Source organism: Barbus barbus (genome assembly GCF_936440315.1).
Source record: "Barbus barbus genome assembly, chromosome: 30".
NCBI classification, from domain to species: domain Eukaryota; kingdom Metazoa; phylum Chordata; class Actinopteri; order Cypriniformes; family Cyprinidae; genus Barbus; species Barbus barbus.
The window spans coordinates 20,263,201-20,288,449 of NC_136758.1; the positions used below are offsets into that span (position 1 = coordinate 20,263,201).

The 25,249-nt window shown below is 42.1% G+C and overlaps 1 protein-coding gene across 1 annotated transcript in view; it reads left to right on the top strand.

Moving 5' to 3' along the window:
- Positions 1-25,249, top strand: part of ryr2b (ryanodine receptor 2b (cardiac)) — a 55,794-nt gene that overhangs the window by 8,418 nt on the left and 22,127 nt on the right. Inside the window, exons 24-62 of the mRNA XM_079386099.1 lie at positions 99-258; positions 412-559; positions 888-1,096; positions 1,248-1,422; positions 1,561-1,769; positions 2,003-2,328; positions 2,441-2,555; positions 2,687-2,847; positions 3,058-3,217; positions 3,533-3,619; positions 3,984-4,210; positions 4,591-5,422; positions 5,584-5,784; positions 11,838-11,943; positions 12,051-12,191; positions 12,369-12,645; positions 13,861-13,975; positions 14,160-14,292; positions 14,391-14,494; positions 14,590-14,725; positions 14,816-15,002; positions 15,082-15,190; positions 15,380-15,500; positions 15,761-15,930; positions 16,872-17,095; positions 17,371-17,461; positions 17,550-17,690; positions 17,826-17,989; positions 18,268-18,346; positions 18,447-18,536; positions 18,630-18,767; positions 19,270-19,347; positions 19,619-19,694; positions 20,450-20,573; positions 20,667-20,782; positions 21,851-21,927; positions 22,051-22,172; positions 23,981-24,222; positions 25,028-25,109. Coding sequence (XP_079242225.1) covers positions 99-258; positions 412-559; positions 888-1,096; positions 1,248-1,422; positions 1,561-1,769; positions 2,003-2,328; positions 2,441-2,555; positions 2,687-2,847; positions 3,058-3,217; positions 3,533-3,619; positions 3,984-4,210; positions 4,591-5,422; positions 5,584-5,784; positions 11,838-11,943; positions 12,051-12,191; positions 12,369-12,645; positions 13,861-13,975; positions 14,160-14,292; positions 14,391-14,494; positions 14,590-14,725; positions 14,816-15,002; positions 15,082-15,190; positions 15,380-15,500; positions 15,761-15,930; positions 16,872-17,095; positions 17,371-17,461; positions 17,550-17,690; positions 17,826-17,989; positions 18,268-18,346; positions 18,447-18,536; positions 18,630-18,767; positions 19,270-19,347; positions 19,619-19,694; positions 20,450-20,573; positions 20,667-20,782; positions 21,851-21,927; positions 22,051-22,172; positions 23,981-24,222; positions 25,028-25,109 — 6,453 coding nt within the window. The remainder of the gene's footprint in view (positions 1-98; positions 259-411; positions 560-887; positions 1,097-1,247; positions 1,423-1,560; positions 1,770-2,002; positions 2,329-2,440; positions 2,556-2,686; positions 2,848-3,057; positions 3,218-3,532; positions 3,620-3,983; positions 4,211-4,590; positions 5,423-5,583; positions 5,785-11,837; positions 11,944-12,050; positions 12,192-12,368; positions 12,646-13,860; positions 13,976-14,159; positions 14,293-14,390; positions 14,495-14,589; positions 14,726-14,815; positions 15,003-15,081; positions 15,191-15,379; positions 15,501-15,760; positions 15,931-16,871; positions 17,096-17,370; positions 17,462-17,549; positions 17,691-17,825; positions 17,990-18,267; positions 18,347-18,446; positions 18,537-18,629; positions 18,768-19,269; positions 19,348-19,618; positions 19,695-20,449; positions 20,574-20,666; positions 20,783-21,850; positions 21,928-22,050; positions 22,173-23,980; positions 24,223-25,027; positions 25,110-25,249) is intronic.

Below are 25,249 nucleotides of genomic sequence, written 5' to 3' on the forward strand. Positions count from 1 at the left end.
AAAGTTCCTCACTAAGACATCTGACTTTTACTCTTAAAATGAAAGAAACAGTGAAAAATATTGCATGTAAATTAATATTGATTACCTCATCTGTCCAGGTATGAGTTGTGGAATGGATATAAACCAGCCCCGGTGGATCAGTCCCGTGTCGTGCTAACAGCTGCACAGGAAGAGCTGGTGGACAAACTGGCTGAGAATGAACACAACATCTGGGCCAGAGAGCGTATCAGGCAGGGCTGGAGCTGTGGACCACAGCAGGTAGAAATTAAAGTATTTTTATGAAAACAAATGGTATAAATATGATCTTGGGAATTGTTTATTATCACTGGCATGAAAATGCCAAATTTGTCTTCTTGAGACCATCAATATTACCATGAGGAAATTGTCTCAATATATATTTTTATGTTTTAGGATGTAATGTATAAGAGAAGTACTCAACTAGTGCCATTTTCCCTGTTGGATGAGAAGACCAAACAGTCTGGTAGAGATGCCATGAGGGACGCACTGGGTACCCTTCTTGGGTTTGGATATACTGTGGAATTGCTGGAGCAAGAACATGGTGGGAACATTAACATTTTATAGATTATAGAGTATAGTTACCATTTGGACAGTTGATTAAATTTCAAACTTACTAACAAAGTTTACTTTTGGAACATAAAAATTAATACTTGAGAACCAAATCAGCATATTAAAATTATTTCTTTATTTGGTTATGTGACCCAAAATTATTTGTTTATGTGACCGGAGTAATAGCTGCTCAAAATTAATGGAATAATTTACATTTTAAATATATTAAAATAGAAAGCAGCCACTCTAAATGATAAAAATATTTTATATAAGTATATGTTAATCAAACTTGAACACGGTTGTGTTTTTCCCTCCCATAGCTTCAAGCAGCAATATTAAGTCTGTGACTGCAGAGAGATTTCGTATTTTCCGTCTGGAGCAGCTCTTTGCAGTGCATGATGGAAAATGGTACTTTGAGTTTGAAGCCATAACTGATGGAGAGATGAGAGTGGGCTGGGCACGACCTGGATGTAAACCCGATGTGGATCTTGGGTCAGACGATCAGGCCTTTGTGTTTGATGGTTCTAAGGTATTTCAGTAATAATTTATGTTGTCAAAGCAAATTGTACTGAGATCATAAATATGTTTTGACTCTTGAGTTGCCTTTAGGAACAGTTAAGGATCATAAAATAAAAAAGATGACAGATTATATATCTCTTTTTTTGCATGTCATGCTTTAGGGGCAATGGTGGCATGGCAGGGCAGAGCGATTGGGTGGCAGCTGGAAGAGGGGGGATGTAATTGGCTGTTTGTTGGACCTGACTACATGCGTAATGATGGTTACTCTTAATGGAGAGCTTCTGCTAAACAGTCGTGGTTCTGAACTGGCTGTAAAAGACTTCAATAAATCTGACGGTGAGTTCTCTTTGATCATTTTCCATTCCGTTTTGACACAAATTTATCAAATATATTTAAAAAATATACATATAAAGGTTTAATTTTCTGCTTTGTGTAACATACATTTCTCACTGTTTTCTCTTTGATGAATTCTAGGTTTTCTGCCTGTCTGTAGTATAGGGATCAACCAGGTGGGACGTTTAAATTTGGGTCGTCAGGTTGACTCACTAAAATACTTCAGTGTGTGTGGCCTACAAGAGGGATACCAGCCCTTTGGTTTGAAAATGAGCAAAGAGATACCACTATGGATGAGCTGGAGAGAGCCTTTGTTCATTCCCATATCCAATAACCATCCTAACATACAGGTTAGTTCATTTACATCAAGTTTGGGTGATGCATTTGTAGATAAATAATATTTTTGCAGATAAACCGAATGCTTGCTTTAATTTAATTTAATTTTTATTTATTTAATTTTATTTTATTTTATTAATATGTCGACTACCACATTGTTACTAAACATCTTAGATTCTATTATTTTAAATCAACATTTAAAATAATGTCAAATGCAATGTTCTACAATGTTCAAATTTTTTCCTAGGTGATTCGTGTTGATGGAACAGTTGACAACACTCCATGTCTGAAAGTAACACAGAAGTATTTTGGGCAGCAGGAAAGGAGCACAAGCGATGTTGGATTTTACCGTCTGAGCATGCCAATAGAGTGTGCACAGGTTTTCTCCAGCCCCGGTGAGGTCTCTGTGCCCCGCAGCAGCAGTGTGGTGTGCCACCTCAGAGATACAGAGGAGGGAGAAGCAGATTCTGAATTTGAGGTACTGATGAAAGCTCACAGATACGCAGGATCCAGAGATGAGCTCAATAATCACAAAGACCACAGTCAGGAAAAGCCATCTAGACTCAAACAGCGGTGAGTTCAGTGCACTCCTTCTTGTTCACACCAACACCAAACACAATTGAGCTAACGTAACTGTTGACTGAAACTGTCTTTATTACATACCTATATCAACTGGTGGCTGTAGGTTTCTGCAGAAGAAGAAACCAGAATTAAACACCAGCCACTCATCAGCACGTCTGTTGGAGGAAGTGATGGCCATTGAGAAAGATGAAAACAACCGCCTTGTTCATTGCACTACGGTAGTCAACAGTCCTTTTCTTATTTATCCATTTGTCACTGCATCACTGAAAGGGACCTTTGAAAAAAGTAGTTTTGGTTTGACAGGGTTTAACATAATTTCATCTCTCTTTTTGTGTTTTTCTCACTGCAGTATTATTACTCTGTGAGAATCCCCTACAGTCAGGAGCCATCATATGTTTGGGTTGGGTGGGTAACCTCTAAGTTCCACCATCATGATGTGACCTTTGACCTGGACAGCATTTGCACTGTCACAGTGACTCTTGGGGATGAATGGGGCAAAGTTCATGAGAGGTGAGAATCATAGGGCCTTTAAGAGATGCTGTATGTTTAAACAAAGAAAAATAGCTATTTTCTTGTCATTTTGTTGTGATATGTGATAATACATAATATTAATTTTACTTTGTGTGTGTTTTAGTGTTGCTATTGTGACCTAAAACTAATAAATACTACAACTGTATATTAATTAATAATAAAATTAGTCTGTGTTTATTTATTTGTTAGTGTCAAGCGTAGCAGCTGCTACATGGTGTGTGCAGTAGAGGGCAGCAATTTGTCCCATAGTCGCAACAGCTGTGGCCTGGAGATTGGATGTCTGGTTGACACTGCAACAGGGCTCCTGACATTCACTGCTAATGGCAAAGAACTTGCAACACACTACCAGGTAAACACCAGTTAGCAGTGTTGGCATTCCCATTCAAATATTTAGCTTTGCATATTTTACCATTTATCATAGAGGTTATGCATTAATATTTCCAAATGATCTTTGGATGTATACTGTCCCATAAAATAACCTATGCTTTTATTTGGAAAAATACTTTAATTTCAAGCATGCCTTTTTTTTTTTTTTTGACTATGTAGTTGTGATTTTAGCGATACACAAAAAACAAAGCACTTTCTAGACACTTTATTTGACATACATTCTCCTTATTTAGTCTGTTATTTTAGTTTGACCTGAGCGATGTCTCTCCATTTGTAGGTGGAACCTGGAACCAAGCTCTTCCCTGCTGTATTTGCTAAAGCCACAAGTTCTAATGTCTTCCAATTTGAGTTGGGACGTATCAAGGTAAACCAATTCACGAGTTCTGTTTTCCATGGCCAGACATCATTTCAGCCTGTGGAAGACCAAATAAATCTCTGAAAAAGTGCATCTTTCAGACCAAGCTTGCAAATAATATATTTCGTTGCCAGCAATGTCTCCTTTGGTGTTAATAAATAAAATGCTGAATGCAGTATCAGTCTTATTAAAATGGGTTGAAATACATCCATTTCTGGCTTGGATCAGAACAAGAGTACAGATTATATTATATATCCATACGTAACTTATACTGTATTATTACCTTTACTTAAACACAGTTATAAGCTTCTACAAAAAAAAAACATTCCTGCACATAAGAAAGAAAACATCAAATTTGTATTGTTGCCCACAGAATGTGATGCCACTATCAGCGGGAGTTTTTCGGAGTGAAAGAAGAAATGCAAAACCTCAGTGTCCTCCTAGATTGTGTGTTCAACACCTAACGCTTATGCAGTGGGCCCGAGTACCTGACCACACTCAGCCTGTGGAAGTGACCCGTCTGGAGGAGAGATATGGCTGGAGAGCTCACTGTACTCAGATCCAACAGATCATGACCCTGCATATACCTGAGGAAAACAGGTCAGAGATCATGTTGAAGATGTCAAGTAACTGCTAGTTTTATCTATGAAGCTGGAAATATAACAAAAATATTACAGTTTTGACATTTAACATTTAATAACTTTGTGGCATATTTTATAGTTTTGTGTCATATTTTTATAGTTCAGAATGTAATTTTTAATCTGAATATTTACAGCTAATTTTCCCATAAAAAACTGTTTAAAAATACTAAACATTAAAATTATACAGTAATATTTGTATAATATAAATAAAATTAGTACATCTAAAAAACATTTTACACACTTTTCAACATTTTTGAAAAAAAAAAAATAATAAAAAAAAAATTCTAATACAGTTTTTTTTTTTTTTTTTTCGTGATTATCCTCTTTTCCCTCTTTCAGGTGTGTTGACATTCTGGAACTGTCCGAACTGCGTGATCTCCTGAAGTTCCATGACCACACCCTTCACCTCTACTCAGCCCTTTCAGCTCATGGAAACACACATGTAAGCCACGCCCTCTGCAGCCATGTGGACCAATCACAACTCTTGTTCGCCTTGCAGTGCTCTAGAATGCCAGGTCACCTGCGGACAAGTTACTACAACCTCCTCATCAACACCCACCTCGGTGCCCACGCCAGTGCCAGGCAGGCTATGACCCACGAATATATTGTGCCTATGATGGACACCACACAGTCTATTACGCTCTACAAAAACAATAGGAAGGTGCAGAGATTCCCTGGAAGTGACCTCAGCACTTCCTTATGGCCCAGAATGTGTTTTACGTCACCTTGCTTCATCAGAGCTTATAAAATAGATGTGATGGATAGAGATGAGGGCGGGGCTTTGTGGAGTAACTTGCACCAAAACAGCCCAGAGTTCCCATTGGATGTATTAAAGGATGTTGTCATAACAATGCTGAAGGAGGCAGTGGCAGCAGTATGGCAGGGTGTGCGGGATCCTGCGGGGGGAAGCATAGAGCTCCTTATGGTTCCTCTGCTCAGTTTAATTCACACTCTTCTGCTGATGGGTGTGTATCAGGGGACAGATCTGGAGGCCGTGTTTAGTCTCATCCTTCCAGCAAGTTACATGAGAGGAACATGCAAAACAGAAGAGATGAATGAACTAGAAGAAAGTGATGGAGAAAGAGAGGAAAAGGAGTGTAGAGACTGGGAGGATAATGTCCCTCAGCAAAGTCTTCTTCAGATGAAGCTTCCAGAAGCTGTCAAATTACAGGTTGGCACAGTTCATTTAAAGGCATAGGACACCCAAAAATGAACATTTTGTAATTTATCTACTCATTCTTATGTCATTTAACACTGTTAACACTGTTTTTGACCTGATTCTCTCTCTTATATTGTCTCCCTTTCTCACAATTTCTCATTTCTCACCATCAGGTGTGCCACCTTTTGAAGTACCTGTGTGACTGCCAGGTACGTCACAGAGTAGAAGCTGTGATGTCGTTCTCAGGTGATTTCGTAGGTCATCTTCAAGACAACCAGCACTTCCGATACAATGAAGTTATGGATGCGCTCAACATGTCTGCTGCCCTCACGGCACGCAAAACTAAAGAGTTCCGTTCTCCTCCACAGGAACAGGTCAGAGGTCATAGGTTGACTGGATTGGACTGTATATTTCAGTCATTATTTACTCACCTCATTCCAAACCTGTATGACACAGGTGTCCAATCCTGCTTCTGCAGTGCCAACATCCCGCAGAGTTTAGCTCCAGCACATTTGCCTAGAAGTCACTAGTGAATCTGTAGATTTTGATTAGCTGATTCAGGTATGCCTAATTAGGGATGGAGCTAAACTCTGCAGGACAGTGGCCATCAAGGAACATATTTGGACATCCCTGCTGTATGACATTCTTTCTTCTGTGTGGAAAGCAAAAGAGGATATTTTGTGGAAAAAAAATCTATAAAAATGAAATTCAGTAGGGTTTAGTGTTGTTTTAGAACCACTGAAAATGTATTTTCTTTTGTGTTTGCTGAAAGTCATAAAGGTCTGGAATATCGTAAGGGTGAATAAATGTTAACTTTCTGATATTTTTTAAAAAGAATGATCCATTTAAAGACATGATGTAATGTAAATAGCAACAGATAATTTCCTCCATATTGTGACGCACATCTGAGTGAAATCTGTTGTTCAATCCATTGGTTGTTGATTGGATGGAGGCGTATCTGAATGTGAGCTTGCAGTCAATTATAAGAAAGCAGCAGGTTCCCTTCCAGGAACTTCGAGCTACGTCCGAAGACGCTATGGGAACGCCATCAGCATAACCGGCACTCTGAATATTGTATACAACCAGTCTAATGAATGGGCGAGGCGTCACGGGCGGGGTGACGTCACGACCAGGAAGTTATATAAGCACGTGCGGCGGAGCCGGCATCAGCTTTTTGTCATTCAGCAAGCGCTCTGTGTATTGTCAGTCTGATTTGTGTCTTGTGAGTCTTATTTGGTGTTGTCTGTCTTAGAAACCCAAGAGATTATGCCTAAAACCAAGGCAAAGACTAGGGGCGATCCCAGATCGCGTTTCAGGTTGTGTGTTAGTCCCTGCCCTCGTTACATAACGAGTGGACACACACACAACCTGTGCGTGGTCTGTTTGGGTGCGGAGCATGCGGCATCAGCTCTCGAGGGAGCCGATTGCCTGCACTGTGAGCGGCTCTCGCTGCGCACACTCCGCACCCGGAAGGCTCTCTTCGAGAAGGGAGCCTTCGCGAGCCTCCCACGCGGTGCTGGCCCCGCTGCTGCCGAGTCAGAGCGGCGGCTGCACGCGTGGGGCTCGCAGGCTGATCTGGCTGGCGAGAGTCAGACGGGGATCTTCTCCCGTATCCGCCAGATCTGGCGCCCCGTCTCTCGGTGCGGAAGCGGTTCTCTTTCCCCAGAGACGAGGGCTCGACGCTTCATCTCTCTTCCTCCGAGGAGGTTGATGAGACGAGCGTTGACGAGGTTTCGCCGCCTCCGTCGCTCCAATGTAATAGCGAGCTCGCCAAGCGCGCTGTTGGTCCCGCTTTGCAAAATCAGAGCGGTGGCTGGGCTCGCGCGGCTCGCATATGGATCATCAGATCCAGCGCGCGTTCTCTGTGCTTGGAAGCGGTTCTCTTCCCCCAGAGAGAGGGCGCGACGCCCCGCCTGTCTTCCTCCGAGGAGGTGGATGAGGAAGGCATCGATGAGCTTTGTAAGCTTCAGTGTTTTGTACAGACACAAATAAAGCCGGTCCCGCTCTGCTGAGGCAGAGCGGCAGCTGCGCTCATGGGGCTCGTAGGAGAAAAGGCTGATCTGGCTGGCGGGCATATAGAAGAGAAAGGAAAAGAAACTATCTTCTCCCGTATCCACCAGATCTGGCGCCCCGTCTCGCGGTTCGGAAGCGGTACTCTTCCCCCCGAGACGAGGGCTTGACGCTGCGTCCTCCGAGGAAAAGGGATGTGACGAGCGTTGACGAGGTTTCGCCGCCTCTCTCGCCCCAGTGTGAGGAGCCACAAGAGCCTTCAGTTTTCCCCGATCTCCACCGAGGTGTTGAGATCGCGGGTGGAATCTTTGAGGGCAGATGGTATGCGCGCTCTCGAAATTCAGGTGGCTGCTGGGCGGGCGCAGCCTCCTCCGCATACCAGCTCCTCGCGCAACAGGTCCTGACGGGCGAGCCCCAGGACCGCGGAGGGCGACCCCTACTGGGGTGGAGCGGCTTACACCGCGGCACACGGTGACCGTTTCCCCTCAGGTGCTCTCCAGGGATTTGTCTGTCAACCCTGCTGTTCCAGGGCACAGCAGGTCCCAGCGAGTGTTGCTCTCAGGTTCTTCCGCCTGTGATTTCAGCGGGCCTGAGAAACTCGCCTCAGCCGCCAGATTACGCGTCTCCTGTCGGTGCGCCGCAGTGAGGCAGCGGTCTGGCCGCTTTTCTGACACCAGAGGTCAGTCTCGTGAGACTGATTCCCTTAGTAGCTCGTTGGACAGCGAGCTGCCGAATGTGTCTCTCTGGTTTGTTCAGATGTCCTGACGGGCGGGCCCCAGGACTACGGAGGACGACCCCTACTGGGGTGGAGCGGCTTACACCGCGGCTCACGGTGACCGTCTCCCCTCGGTGCCCTCCGGGGATTTGTCTGCCAACCCTGCAGTTCCAGGGCACAGCAGGTCCCAGCGAGCGTTATTCTCAGGTTCTACCGCCTGTGATCTCAGCGGGCCTGAGAGACTCGCCCCAGCCGCCAGACTACGCGTCCCCTGCCGGTACGCTCCAGCAAGACAGCGGTCTGGCCGCTTCTCTACACCAGAGGTCAGTCTCGAGAGACTGATTCCCTTAGTAGATCGTTTGGCGGCCTGGCAACGGCTGCCGAACGTGTCTCTCTGGGTCCTGCGCACGGTAGAGGCTGGCTATTCCATCCAGTTCGATGGGCCGCCCCCGCGGTTCAACGGGGTCTGCGTGACTACGGTCCGCCCCGAGCAGGCTCTGGTCCTGGAACAGGAAGTCAACACTTTGCTGAAAAAGGAAGCCATAGAGTTGGTTCCACCTCACGAAGTGTACACCGGCTTCTACAGCCGATACTTCATTGTTCCGAAGAGGGACGGAGGGCTGAGGCCCATACTGGACTTGCGTCTCTTGAACCTCTCAGTCAGATCGCTGAAGTTCAGGATGCTGACGGTCAAGCAGATCGTATCTCAAATCAGGTCCGAGGACTGGTTTGTCACGATAGACCTCAAAGACGCCTATTTCCATGTGTCCATCCTTCCCTCTCACAGGAAGTTCCTGAGGTTCGCTTTCGGGGGCAAAGCGTACCAATATCGGGTTCTTCCCTTCGGCCTAGCACTCTCACCCCGCACCTTCACCAAGTGTGTGGATGCGGTCCTGGTCCCGTTGCGACTGCGAGGCATCCGCATACTAAATTATATCGACGATTGGTTGATTCTCGCTCAGATAGAGCAGTTGGCGGTTCGGCATCGAGATGTCGTTCTCGCCCACATGAAAGATCTGGGGTTAAGACTAAACGCCAAGGAGAGTGTGCTTTCTCCAGTTCAGAGAACCACTTATCTAGGCGTGGTGTGGGATTCGACCACGACGCAGGCGCGGTTATCCCCTGCTCGGATCGAGTCGATCCTCGCGGCAGTCGAGAGAGTGCGAGAAGGCCAGCCATTCACTGTTAAGCAGAGACAGCTTGGGTTCATGGCAGCTGCGTCCAGTGTGATTCCCTTTGGCCTGCTGTACATGAGGCCCCTACAGTGGTGGCTCAAGACCCAAGGGGGTCTCCCTGAGGGGAGACTCGCTTCGCATTGTCAAGGATCACGCCATTGTATGGAGAAACCGTGCCTTAGACTCGTGGAGGAAACCTTGGTTCTTGTCCTAGGGCCTGGTGCCGGGAGCTCCTGGTCGCCGTGTTTCCTTAGCGACGGACGTCTCCCTCACCAGTTGGGGTGCGGTCATGAGTGGCCACCCTGCCCGCGGTCTGTGGAGTGGTCGCCACTTGACGTGGCATATCAACCAGCTAGAGATCCTAGCTGTGTTCCGTGCGTTCAAGCACTTCCTCCCGGACCTGAGAGATCACCACGTGCTGGTCCGCACCGACAGCACGGCAGTGGTCTCTTACATCTCAATGTAGGAGCAGACGTTCTGTCGAGACAGGGGCTGAGGCCCGGGGAATGGATGCTTCACCTCGAGGGGTGAAGCAGATTTCGAAGGTTGGGCCAGGCACGGGTAGACCTGTTCGCGACTCCAGAGTCAGCGTAATGTCCCCTCTGGTTTTCTTTAGTTCCTCCAGCTCCTCTGGGACTGGATACTATGGTACAGACGCGGCCCATGCCCCGTCTGTACGCCTTCCCTCCCCGATCGCTCTGCTCCCGGGAGTTCTGGCGAGAGTGCGCCAGGACGCGGTCAGTCTACTGTTAGTAGCACCGTTCTGGCCGGGCCGAGTTTGGTTCTCGGACCCGATTTCTCTCCTTGACGGCACTCCGTGGCCGGTACTGATCAGGAGAGATCTCCTCTCACAGGCCGGGGGCACCTATGTGCACCCTCGCCCGGAGCTATGGAAGCCGTGGGTTTGGCCTCTGAGCAGGCGCAACTCATAGCTTCCGGTCTATCGACTAGGTTGTCGAGACCCTCCTTTAATCCAGAGCTCCCTCCACGAGGAAACTGTACGTTGAAGTGCGGAGACCGCCACCTTGACCCAGTCAACTGCCCAGTTTGTGCAGTTCTGGAGTTCCTGCAGGCCTGATTCTCCGCAGGGTTAACCCACTCCACTACTAAGGTCTACGTGGCAGTTATTTGTCATACCACGCCCTTATCGGTGGCCTGTCAGTGGGCAGACACCCTCTGGTTACACGTTTCCTCCGCGGTGCGCTGAGGCCGCCTGTACGACCCCGTGTCCCCACGTGGGACCTGGCTGTGGTACTAGAGGCTCTGTGCAGAGCACCCTTTGAGCCTCTCGGGGAGATAACTGATAGACTCCTCACCATCAAGACCGTCTTTCTGCTGGCTATCACCTCTCTGAGGAGGGTGAGTGACCTCCAGGCCCTATCTGTGGCCCCTTCGCATATTGACTTTGCGCCCGGTTCGGCGAAAGTCTTCCTCTACCCCCGTGTGGGGTACATACCGAAGGTTCTGACGGTCGTACCATAGCCGGTCGTACTCCAGGCCTTCTGTCCTCCTCCCTTCAGGGAGCCCGACCAGGAAAGGCACAACTGTGTGTGTCCAGTGCGAGCACTGGACGCATATATCCACAGAATGGCTGTGGAGAAAGACGGACCAGCTGCTCGAGTGCTTTGGTCCGCCTAAGAAGGGTCTTCCTGTTACGAAGCCCACTCTTACTAGGTGGATAGTGGATGCCATCAATCTGGCGTACGAGACCTCTGACCTTCCCCCGCCGCTGGGAGTCAGAGCGCACTCGACCCGAGGTGTGGCGGCCTCCAAGGCCTTCTGGGCAGGTGTCTCCATGCAAGACATCTGCAACGCTGCTGGGTGGTCCACGCCCCTGACATTCGCCAGGTTTTACAACCTCGACATCAGAGCCACTCCAGGCTCATCCATCCTTTCAGCCTGACACCAGGCAGGGACTTGTCAGTCTGGCGGCGTTGGTATTGCGTTCCCATAGCGTCTTCGGACGTAGCTCGAAGTTCCTGGAAGGGAACGTACCAGGTTACGTATGTAACCCAGGTTCCCTGAAGGGAACGAGAGCTACATCCCGAGCCACACTTCCGGCATCCCTGCCAGCGCTTGCTTCATGACTTGAAGCTGATGCCGGCTCCGCCGCACGTGCTTATATAACTTCCTGGTCGTGACGTCACCCCGCCCGTGACGCCTCGCCCATTCATTAGACTGGTTGTATACAATATTCAGAGTGCCGGTTACGCTGATGGCGTTCCCATAGCATCTTCGGACGTAGCTCTCGTTCCCTTCAGGGAACCTGGGTTACATACGTAACCTGGTACGTTTTATGCAGACAAAATAACTGGAGATGTCTGGCATTCTTATCCCAGAGACAAATCTGTTGTTTCACCAGAACATTGAGTTATGATATTTTGGATTAAATATGAGGTTAAAAAAATAAATGAAATGAATCATTCACATAATGATCAACAACATAATTTTAGAAAAGATGAAGAATATTAATTTCATGCAGATTGAACTTTCTCTAATGAGTTGTGTCCTTTTTTTCTCTGTCCAGATAAACATGATGTTGAGCTTCCGGGAAGAGTGTCAAGAATGTCCATGTCCAGAGGACATCCAAGATTTGATGTGGGAATTCCATCAGAATCTAATGAGTCACTGTGGTAGGCAACCAATTAGTACATGGAATGCTATAATTGTATTGTCATTAACTGGCATCACAACCTCTTATATGCATTTATTCACATCTTTTTTACTTTGTTTAATACAGGAATTGAGATAGACAGTGATTCGGAGAATGAGGATGAGGACAATCAGTCAGTCAGGAATCACCTCCAAAGCCTAGTGGATAAAATAATTCATTTAAAGAGGAGAATGTCTTGCCTGCCTGAAGAGATTGTGAACAAACCTGGTAGGAATCAGTCTCTTTTGGCTCTCAAAAATGATCTTTTTCATTATTTTGGGATCACATTGTTGTGTTATGAACTGTATTAATACAGCATCTTGATTCTGTTACTTGTAAAACCATACAGGTTCTTTCAATTACACACCAGATGAGTGAAGTTAAAACAGACCTCTCTCTTTCTAGTCTCACTACAGCAGCTGATCTCAGAGACCATGCTGCACTGGGCCCAGGAGGGGACGATAGAAGACCCAGCTCTGGTGCATGCTGTTTTCAGCCTGCTGCATCAACAGTATGCTGGGCTGGGAGGCCAGATGTCTGCACCACTACAGAAGGCTTACTGTATCAGCCAGACATCTGTGGAAGACACTCTTAATCTACAGTGGGCTCTAGCACGCATTCGATCATTGCTCACAGCCAGGATGGGCAAAGAAGAGGAAGAACTCATGATCAGAGGATTAGGGTGAGAGAAGATGACTGGGTTTGTAATGTAATACTATATAATTACTTATTCTATACTGCACAGTATACACTGTGTACTGTGTACTACATATTTAAAAAAAAATTATAGTAAGTGAAACATTATGTGAAGTGAAGTGACATACTGCCAAGTATGGTGACCCATACTCAGAATTTGTGCTCTGCATTTAAGCCATCCAACGTGCACACACAGCAGTGAACACACACACACTGTGAACACACACCCGGAGCAGTGGGCAGCCATTTATGCTGCGGCGCCCGGGGAGTAGTTGGGTGTTTGGTGCCTTGCTCAAGGGCACCTCAGTCGTGGTATTGAGGGTGGAGAGAGCGCTGGACATTCACTCCCCCCACCTACAATCCCTGCCGGCCCGAGACTCGAACCCACAACCTTTGGATTACGAGTCCGACTCTCTAACCATTAGGCCACGACTTCCCCAGCATTATGCAGCATTAACCATTTCAAACAATACTATGCTTTAACACATGACTTAATCAAATAGCATGTGAGTAGCATCAATCTTAATTAATGAATTAATAAAAATTAATATGGTTATTTGACATTTTTTGTATCAGTTTTGTGTAAAAATGTACTTATTATGAATCAAGATAGAGATGTTAAAACTGCAGCTAACTGAAAACCCAAAGAAAGGAAGATATTTAAGTTGATCATTTTAATTTAGGTAATATAATGTTAATATGTGCATTTTAAAAGAGAAAAAAATTAACATACGCTAATGTTCAGAAGGTTATTTATCCCGAAAAAACAAACAAAAACAAGACATCACAGTTTCCACAAAAGTTGAAAAAATGTTGAGCACCAAATGATTCCTGAAGGATCATGTGACATAAAGACTGGAGTAATTCAGCTTTGCAATCACAGGAATAAAGTATATCTCAAAATATATTAAAATAGGAATCTTTCTTTTTACTTTCAAAAACCTAAAACATTTTTTACTGACCTCAAACTTGTGAACGGTAGTGTATTTTTATGATTAAGCACAAATGCATCATAAAGTGACATTTCTAATCAGGCACTGAATAGAGTACCAATAAAACATCTCAGCCAGTAAAATTACTTATTTTTTGACACATCCCATCATACAGTTTCCACTTATTAAATCATCCAATATTTCTGATGGACTACTATGCCCAAGCAAGTTTTATTCTCAATTTGAGACCTGTGTTTTCTCTTGTGTAGTGACATTATGAACAATAAAGTTTTCTATCAGCATCCTAATCTGATGAGAGCCCTGGGGATGCATGAGACCGTCATGGAAGTTATGGTGAATGTCCTTGGTGCTAGAGAATCTAAGGTAATCATAATAACATCAAGTACTTGCTGTGATTATCAGCTTCTGCGTTCATTATGGTTGTAAAATGTCAACTACATAATTGAGCCACTCAAATTAGAACTTAATCATTGCATTAAGTGCAGTGTTTTGATTTATTCACGCCCATGAGGTGCTCTGCTAACTCTTATCCTCTGGCCTCATTAAGGAAATCATGTTCCCTAAGATGGTTGCGCACTGCTGTCGTTTCCTTTGTTATTTTTGTCGAATCAGTCGTCATAATCAGAGGGCCATGTTTGATCATCTCAGCTACCTGCTGGACAACAGTAATGTTGGACTTGGTATGTTTAAATTGGGCTGATTGGTTAAACTCATAAATAACCTACAACCTGAACATTTTGAAGGAAGTAGACAAAATAAATATGATTTTTCTTATCAGCTTCTCCCTCAATGAGGGGTTCAACTCCTCTGGATGTGGCGGCTGCTTCTGTCATGGACAACAACGAACTGGCGCTTGCTCTTACAGAGGCAGATCTGGAGAAAGTATGTCTCACTGACTTATTCTTTTATCTCTCTTCTACACCACTTCTGACATTTGGTGATATTGAACTGTCTGTACTGGTTTTTCGTTTGTACAGGTGGTGCAGTATTTGGGAGGCTGTGGTTTGCGAAGTTGTGCTCTGCTGGTCTCCAAAGGGTACCCAGATATTGGTTGGAATCCTGTAGAGGGAGAACGTTACCTGGACTTCCTGCGTTTTGCAGTATTTTGCAATGGTAATGAGCAGTTTTAATCCCGAATCCAGACCTAGTGAATCCTAATTAAACACCTCTGGTTGGTTTTGATTGGTTATTCTCCTCCTACAGGTGAGAGTGTTGAGGAGAACGCCTATGTGGTAGTGAGGCTTCTGATTCGCCGACCTGAGTGCTTTGGTCCCGCCCTTCGAGGGGAGGGGGGAAATGGTCTTCTAGCAACTATGGAGGAAGCCATCAGAATTTCCCACCTGCAGGATGGAACCAGTGCAGCCAGTACACACAGTTCCAACCGGACACTGTGAGTGTTATGTTTCGATTTTATCCCGTCTTATCCATTCTCGTTCATGCCCATATCTCATTCTGACCGGCACTTCTAGTGACATGCTTGATGATGAAGATGATGATGTCATTCACATGGGACACGCCATAATGACCTTCTACTCTGCTCTCATTGATCTGTTGGGTCGTTGCGCCCCTGAGACGCATGTAAGTGTTTCGGGAAATCCGCTGGGAAAGCTAGATAAGAGCCTCGTAATCTGCTTGAAGGATTTAGTTGGAAAGGGGCTTATTGGTTTTATCTACTTTTTAAGGCATAGTCAGTTTTCATTAAAGGTTTGAAAGGTTCTTCAAGGTTTGCTAATGGGTGTCTCTGTTGTGTGTGTAAATGACCTGCAGCTCATAGAAGCGGGGAAAGGTGAGGCCATCCGGATCAGGGCAATCTTGAGGTCTCTCGTTCCCAGAGAGGATCTGGAGGGAATCATCAATATTGCTTTTAGTTTACCACTTGTAAACACAGGTGCGTATGATTGTGTGCATTTGTTGACTTGTTGAACTTACCTAAAATATACATTCATGACGTAAAAATTATTATTTTCCTGACTATTGATTTATCTTTCTTAAAAAATGAAATCAGTGTAATGAGAGCATCTGAGCTCAGTTTTTAAATAAACTCAGTAAATTTAGTTTGGAGCTGCTGGCAAAGATGTGTAGTAGGGTAATTTATGTCTAAAAGTGATTCATTGGTGGTTGAAAATATTTTGTTCTTGTTATACTCAGATGATCTGGTGGTGGAGCCTGACATGTCTCGGATATTTTGTCCGGATCACAAAGCAGCCATGGTGCTGTTTTTGGACAGGGTTTATGGAGTTCAGGACCAGCAGTTCTTGCTGCGTCTACTGGAGAATGGTTTCCTGCTGGACCTGCAAGCGGCTGTTAACATGGATGCTGTAAGTGAGCAGATGTTATATGTAGGAAAAGTTCACCCAAATTTGAATACTGTCATTACGTGATTTCAAACCGATATGACCTTTTTTGACCCATGTGACCTTTTCTTCTGTGAAACACAAAAGGAATTTTAGCTGAATCTCTGTGGTGCCTTTTTCCATATAATGCAAATAAGTGGGGATGGAGTTCTTGAGCTCCAAAAATGTCATAAAACATCATCAAAGCAGTTCAACTCATGCACTCTATTCCTTATAAGTCTTATGAGGGCAAACAATTGTTTTGTGCGAGAAATAAATCTGAAATTTAAGTCATTTATTTACTGAAAGTCTTGAGTTTGTGGAGTCTGAACCCCCTAATTAAGGTTTGAATCCTGCAGTGGACGCCAAAATAAAGGTTATTGGGGTCTTACAGGCTTGCAGTTTCAATTTGACATATTCCAACAGTGTTCTCTGTTCTACATGTTTCATCAGCTCTGTCTGAATGCAACATAAAAAGAAAATATAATTTCTACCACCCCTAAAACAGGCCACGCCGTTGATATGTGGCTCCTGTAGTTGCAAAACTGAAGAGATTACCAAAACACAGAAGTCACATTACCAAAAGTTTGGGGTTAATCATTTTTTTAGAAAGAAGAAATTAATACTTTTATTCAGCAAGGATGCATTAAATTGGCCAAAATTGACAGTAAAGACATTTATAATATTAAAAAAGATTTCTGTTTTCAAATAAAATATGTTCTTTTGAACTGTCCATTCATATAATTCACGATTCCACAAGAATATTAAGCAGCACAACTGTTTTCAACATTGATGATAATAAATGTTTCTTGAGGACCAAATCGACATATTAGAATGATTTCTCAAGGATCATGTGACCCTGAATACTGGTAATGGTTGCTGAAAAATCAGCTTTGTATATATAGATTTATTTTCTGTCTTTGCAGACGGGGTTAGGTGGAACAGATATGGCATTGGCCCTTAATCGCTACATATGTGTGGCTGTGCTTCCATTGCTGAGTAAATATTCCTCTCTGCTGTGTGACTCCTCTTCCCTGCGGACTGGGCTGGTGGACGAGCTCCTGCAGGGTGTCTACAGTCTCTCTAAATCCAGCGGACTGACCAAGGCCCAGAGAGATGCTATCCAGGACTGTCTGCTGGCAGTGTGCGGGTGAGGATGTTCGATTTTGCTTTTTTGTATTGATTTTATTATACAGTAAAAGCCATGAATGGCACAGTTACAATAGTGAAGGTTTAAAAAAAAAAGCTCTGTAATAATAGACCATTATAGTGGAAGTCATTGTATCTTTGTCTGCCTGTTCTTGCTCTTTTAGGACTGTCAAATACTGTATTTTAAGATCAGATGTTAAGAAACAGTTCCATATTGTATAGGTCTGTTTATTTATAACCCGTTATCATTTATTTATAACAATTTTGTTCCCACAGAAAACTGAATTCCTCCATGTTGCAGTCTCTGCTGCAGAATCTTGTGTTTGACATCCCTCAACTATCAGAAAACTCCAAGATGCCTCTCAAGGTCTAAAGAAAAAACATTACATTTATGAAATAAAAAAATAATGTTTTTCTAAAGCAATTCTGCTTATCACTGTGGTCGCTTCTTCCAGCTGTTGACCAATCATTATGAGGAGAGCAGGAAGTACTACTGTCGGAATGATGGATGGGGTGGCTTTGGCTCTGCCTCAGAGGAAGAACTTCGTCTGACCAGAAAGCTGTTTTGGGGGATATTCAGTGCTCTTGCCAAAAAAGTGAGAAAAGACAGAAAATCTCCATTTCAAACCAAGTGACCACAAAATTCTGTCTGTTCTTTTTTTATGCATCAAACTGTTTGAATTTCATTTTGAATTGCAATCAAAATGTTTGTTTTTCAATCTCGTCCACAGTCTTACGATCCAGACCTATTCAAACTGGCTCTGGGTTGTCTCAGTGCAGTTGCTGGGGCGATTCCTCCTGACCACCTTGACCCGGGCTGCACAGGAGGACAAGAGAGACACTCGACAATGGATTCAGAGAGACGGTTTTGTCCTCGACCCCTGGACACCTCAAAGTAAGACTTCTGTAGACTTACAGTTCCATAACACATCCTAAACCAGCTGAAACAGACCCGCTTGAGCTGGATTTAATGGACCATTTGCACTGAGATCTTCTGAGAACCTCTGAGATCAGCACTAATCTCACTAATCTTCACTTCATCATCTTCTGAAAAGTGAAGTGTGAATGGCTGTTTATTGGATATACGAGTTCAGTTCATCTGTTTCTGAAAAGTATAGTGTGAATGACTGTTCGATATGCATATAATAATCCAGTTGTTTCATGCATTTATAGTGTGACAATCCCAGAGGTGCTTGAGTTTGTGGTGAACAAATACGCTGAACACACACATGAGAAATGGTCACTGGAAAAGGTAAAAAGATTCTTATTACAGGTGTTTGCTCGAGAATATAGTGACAACTTTGGGAATTCTGTAGTTTTAAAGCCATTTGTGTTTGATAATTCTTTTCTAGTTTGGTAACGGTTGGGTTTATGGGGAACAGTTTTCTGAGAGTGCTAAAGTTCATCCACTCCTAAAACCCTACAGAGCTCTATCTGAGAAGGTAGCAAACTCTCCTCATACACAAAACATGTCGACACATTACAAATAACAACATCAGTTTATTGTCACACAGTGAGGTTGCTCTGTATTTTAGGATAAAGAAGGTTATCGAGGGGTCATTAAAGAGACAGTGAAATGCATGCTGGTCTTGGGCTGGACCATTGAGAGGACCAATGATGGGGAGTCACAAGGCTTTCACAACCCAGCTCGAAGGATCTCACAGTCTGGCAAGGTAATGGACACCTTGTTGCTTCGGCTTTTTTTGAATCATAAGAACAATATTAATAATAAAATGGAATTAAATATCAAAATTATGGGTAATATTATAAGTAAAACAGCACTGATATTAAATCATATTCTTGATTGTTTTTATGTGTGTAATAGTTTTCCATAATGTTAACATTATTATCTCTGTTAACATTTCTTAAAATATGTTTTAGCATTTCAGCAGACCAATAATGTGTTGATTTTGTTTTCCACTTTGACCACTGTGCATTCTTTCTGTTTTGTATTGCACACGCCACAAAGCGATTGGGATTCAGAATAGACTCGCCACTCGTACTCGCCAAGACTGGATTAGCAGCTCTTAGGCTTTTAAAAGACATTGCTTAGTCAGAGAACACGGGATGCATTCAAAACAGACTGCACTTCGGTTTGACAAATGCTTGATTTCAAACCAGATAAATGCATTGTGTTTCTTTGGAGAACATAAATTGTGTTTTGTCTTTTAATAGCTGTCTTTTGAAGGAGCTTCCACGTTCAGTCCAAAGCTTGTGGATACCAGCAGTGTCACTCTGACCTGGGATCAGTATGTAAGCAGCTTCAATTAATTCCATATAATATAAACCAGTCCAACGGGGATCAAATAGGATCTTACATAATTAACCATTGATTACTGCTTTTATTTTTAGTAACTTTTGTTGAATAGCTTATTGAAATTTTTCAAATCCAAGTTGGCCAAATAACAGAACATATTTTACAAGTCATTTTAGAAATTGCCTCATATACTGTCTATATATCGCCAGCCAAGCTTTGTACATTAACAGGATTAAAAATAACTGCACTTTCAATCTGGTGTTGAAGGCCATGGCAGAGCGTTTGGCTGAGAATTATCATCACATCTGGGCAGCCAGGAAACTCCAGGAACTGGAGAGTAAAGGTGTGTGTTATAGATGGTCTGCTGTGAGAAATGTGAATTAAATTAGGGTTCCTGCAGCCACCTGCGTATTACAGTGAAACAAAACACTGAAATAGGAATACTGGGTGTGTGTGGAAGTGGTGTGGACTTGACTGCTAAAATTTCAGCTTTGCCATTACAGGAATAAATTACTTTTAAAAACATTAAAATAGAAAACAGTTATTTTATATTGTAACAATATTTCACAAAACTATTGCTTTTACTATATTTTGATTAAATAAATGCAATAAAAGCATACAATACTTCAAACTAAGAAATCATACAGACCACAAACTCTTGGGTTGTGTAGTGTACTACAGTAGTATAGGCAATGAAAGATATTTGCTGTAAGCAGTTCTTAACCTTTGATATTGCTATTTGCACTCATATTTTTCAATATTTTATAAACTAATAATGTTACAAAATCATCATCAGTGGCACTCTGAAGTGTTTTTCTCTAGTGCTATAATAACCTGTTGTACACTATCCTGCTTATAACAAAATATCAAAGAAATTTAATAAAACAATATTACAGTCAGCTATTGCAGAGAGCTGTGTAATATGCACTAACTACTAAGGCAACAAACTAATTGCAGGAATTAATTTAATAACTGTCGCCAGTTTAATTAATTATAATGCAATGCTTATATATAACTCCTTTAACAATGGGAATTGCCTCAAAGCCAAATTAGACCAGAATCATTTCAGCTGTTAATACTGATGCTGTTTATGTCCAGGTGGGGGCAGCCACCCTCTGCTTTTACCGTATGATGCTCTGAGTGTCAAAGACAAGAGTCGAGTCAGAGACAAAGCTCAAGATGTTCTCAAGTTCTTCCACATCAATGGGTACTCAGTGAGGAGGTGAGGACGCTTTCCTGCTACTGGATACTAGAATGAGCATCATGCCTTTGAAGTGTCCATTGCATTTTTACTGACTGGATTTTCACTGCACAGGAACAGAAAGGTGGCAGATGCTGATTCCCCAGCGATTGCGAGCCGCTTTGCTTACGGCCTGCTGCAGCAAGCCCTCTGTCTCACTGAGCAAACCCAGGAGCAGTTACTAGAGCTGGGTTAGACACACACACGTTTTTTGTGAATTGTGGGGACATTCCATAGGTGTAATGGTTTTTATACTGTACAAACCGTATTTTCTATCGCCCTACACCAACCCTACACCTGAACCTACCCCTTATAGGAAACTTTGTGCATTTTTACTTTCTCAAAAAAACTAATTCTGTATGATTTATAAGCCTTTTGAAATATGGGGACATGGGGAAATGTCCTCATAAATCACCTCCTCCTTGAAAATAGCTATGTCATACCTGTGTCATTACACAAATTTGTGTCCTCATATGTCACAAAAACACGCACGTACACACACACACACACACACACACATTCCCCCGTTCTTCTGCCCTGTAATTTCAAGGCCTCACTAATCTGAAAGGGGTGTTAAAAGGATAGTTTACACAAAAGTTAAAATTCTGCGATCAATCGTCCTCATGCCTTTCCAAATCCTAATGCAAAAATGTAGCTCAAAAAAGTTACCATAGCTCATTTTTATATAATCAAATGAGATGTGGACAGATGCAGTCAAGCTCAAAAAAAAAAAAAAAAATCACAGTAGTCCAAGTCTCTTGAAGCCATATAATAAATATCAAATGACTAGCTTTCATATTAAATCTGCTTTCAAAGCATTCATAGAGCCAATGTTAATATTCAAATATGAACGTTATGTTCAATATGTAGACGTGTGAATCAGTAATTTTTAATTATTAAAAATAGTTTGTGCAGTTGAAGTTGAAGTACTAAAATTATTGAAACTAAAATTGAAATAAATATAAAGCTAAATAGAAATATTAAAAAATAGTAAAAATGACAAAAGCCTAAATATTGAAAGTTAAACTACTAATAATTACTAAATTTAAAAAACAAAAACTAATTAAAATATCAATAGATAGTATTATAGTACTAAAATAACTGGTGTAAATGAGATTTGAGATCTAAGATTTTGAGATTTTTAGTGAATAAAACATTTTTTGGGCAAACTATTCTTTAAAATGATCATAATATCAATTAATTTCAGCTATGTTGTCTCATTTGTCTGATGCATGTGAAAACCGTTTTGTGTTTTGCAGAGGTTTCTCAGGCTCGAGGGCAGATTAACAGGGCTGAGAATGTTCCCCATGAACAACAAATTAATTTCTTTATTAAGGTCAGTTTTCTTTAGGTCAGACATTTGGAACAGAACTTTACGCTGAAATCTATGAGAATTCATCAATGTTTCTTCAGCTGGTGACTGTTGTTTTATTCAAGCCTCTTTTTCTTTCTGTCCCAGGTTGTACTGCCACTTTTAGAGCAATACTTCAAAAATCACTATCTCTACTTCCTCTCCGCTACAATTTGTACACTTAGAGATGGCTGCCAGTCCACCAATAAAGAAAAAGAGATGGCCACAAGGTAATTTGTGATGACAGACTCTTATTACATTTGCATGTGATTATGTGAGTCAGCGGCCCTCTGTAACTTTATAAAAGCTATGTTATTTTACATTGAGTGGGGGTTAAGACCACATGACCAGATAAATACTACTCAGTTTAACACCCATTATTTGAAACCTTTAGCTCATGGAATAAATCATGGGTGACAGAGCATTTATGCAACAATACATAAAAACTTGCATGATTGTGCATCCACGCCATTTGGTGTCCAAGAAGCATATCACTTTATTTATCACTTTATTTTTTTGCATTTTGTATTAAAAAGAAGATTGCTAGCATCTCGGCATGTAATCCCTTTTGGATACACAGCAAGTGAATTTCAAGTATTGAGTTTTTACTCTTTTTGAAAGAATACATTTCTGACTTGAAATCATGTTACATGTGGATTTTTTTATATAGATAGCGAAGCATAAACATTGTTACTGAGTGCACCTGTAATAAATATCTGAAAATGCAAAAATGTTTAGGAGACAGAAAATATAATTCACTCTAGAAAAAACTACTCAAAGATGGAGAAATGTGTGTGTTTGCGTACACACATATGGCTGATTGCAAGTCAGTGTCTCCATGTTCACCTTTGCTACTGTCATTATCTTTTTTTCAGTTCTATCTGTCTTGTTTTTTTCACATTCATTTCCCTCATTCTTTTTCTTACATTCATCCTCTCTCCTGTTATTTCCTAGTTTATTCTGTAAACTCGGAGCTCTAGCCAGACGCAGAATCTCGTTTGGTACGGGTTGGTGTCTTTTTCTTCATACTCCTTTGTGTCTTTCTTTTTTGTTTGCAATAAAAACCTGCTTGATTATTTATCTAGAAACACTTTTAATTTAGAGGCACTTTGTATTCATCTCATGCACTCTCAGCATTATCCACTGCCATTGTTCACTCACCCCAGTCTTGTAGTGCTGAGGTGAATGCTTACATACCTCATTATTTTTATTAACCCACCCACCCTTGAAAACATAAATCAGGAGCTGGTGCTTTTTACTGGCTGGATTACATTGAGCTCAGTGCCATGTTTCCTCTTAGGAAATGATGCCGTTGCTTTGGTGAGCTGCCTACAAATCCTGGCACAGTCCCTGGATGGAAGGTATAGTTAATGCTACACTGCATGCTCAGTGCAGTGATATAGAAGAAATTGTCAAATTAGCTGTATGTCCTTCACTGTGGGGGACCTTTTTTTGTCTACTGATCATTTGAGAAATCAATAAATGATTAGTGAAGTTAATACATAAAATAAACAGTAAATTGTGTAATGTTTAAACATGGAATAATAGATTTAAAAATCTGAATAAAATGTAAAAACAAAATAAAAAATTAATCAATAAAAACATGTAAGAATTTATATTTAATTAGATAACAGAGATAACTAAAACTAAGCCATTCATCCCACCGATGGCAGTTTGAAGGACATATTTTGGAAAACCGGTTATTACTTTTATTGTATTTTATTTTATTTTTTGGGAAATTATTGGTGCAGAAATTTTTCAATTAGAGTTTTCAATTAAGTTATATATATATATATATATATATATATATATATATATATATATATATATATAAGAGCAAAGAATCCTGAAAAATGTATCACAGTTTCCACAAAAAATATTAAGATGTTTTCAGAAAACGGTAATTATAATTTGTAATAATATTTGACAATATCTCAGTTTTTACTGTATTTTTGATCAAATAAATCTAGCCTTGGCGAGTGTTAGAGCCTTTTTTCTATGGTCATTCTAATTTTTCATTCTAATTGTTTGTCTCTAGGATGGTAATGAAAACCACTAACGAATCCGTCAGGCTGTCGCTGTGGTCGTTCTTTGAAGCAGCGGCTGAAGATCTCGAGCTAACGGCAGATAATGTGACCTGGGATGAGTACGGACTGAACCGAGCCCAAAGCAGGGGAGACAGCAGTGAGGTCATAACATACACCACCACCACCCTGATCCCGGTGCTCACCGCTTTATTCCTGCACGATGCCCAGAGGCAGCACGGAGGGGGACTGATCGGTAAGAGAGAGCGGAATGGATGGAAGAAACAGCAGCAGCTAATTGGGTGAATAATGAATAGATTAGTGTGTCCTATGATGAATGAACAGATGGAGGGAAAATAAATGGAAGTTGTGGAAAGGCAGTGGAAAAATATTCACAAAGATTTTGGGTTGAGCAGATCACTTCCCTTTCCAATGACCTGTTTTGCCAATTAGAGTGACACTTGATTTCCTGTCTGCACAGGAATCAGCCCTGTGTTTGACCCCTCTTATGTTTGATCATGGTCATGTGGACGAATCTCTTTAGGTTCAGCTCAAATGTGCATTCAGTAATGTTATATACTGTTATATATTGCACCAGATCCAAAGAGTTGACTGTGAAAAAACATTCACTGTTTTGTCCAATGGCATTTGGTATTCGTTCACATTCTCTGTGACCAGAGAATTTTCCTCTTGAAAATGTGCTTATATTACTTCTATAAACAATCATCTTCACAAGTGTACTGGCAAGAGAAAATACTGTTTGTTCCACACTGCAGGACTACAGCAGGCATCTCTGCGATAAGAAGACTTGTAGGACAGCAGCATCATGTGTTGAATCATTCATCCTGTACATTTTTGCTCTGTATGAACTCATTACCATTTCGTTAATACTCCTCTTTTACAAGTCCAACTGTATTATGAATAAATCTCACACACAGTTGGGATGAATTGTAGTAGAATCAGTTTTTTATTTGCTCTGAACTTCAAAGATGCAAGAATGCTTGCAAAAACTAGCATTTTTTTTTTTTTTTTTAAATATATGATTTATTTTTTTCTTTCAGTGGATGAAGTGCACTCCTGTTGCTACAGGATTCTCAGCTGTCTATACATTCTTGGCACCTGCAGTGGTACATTCATTGAGAGGTAACACTCTATTACAGTGATCTCAAACTCAATTCTTGGAGTGCCATAGCTCTGCAGAGTTTAGCTCCAACTAGTCTCAGCCTCAGACGTCACGCCCATGTCTGATGCATATGGCACACAAAAGTGGAAACGTTCCGCCT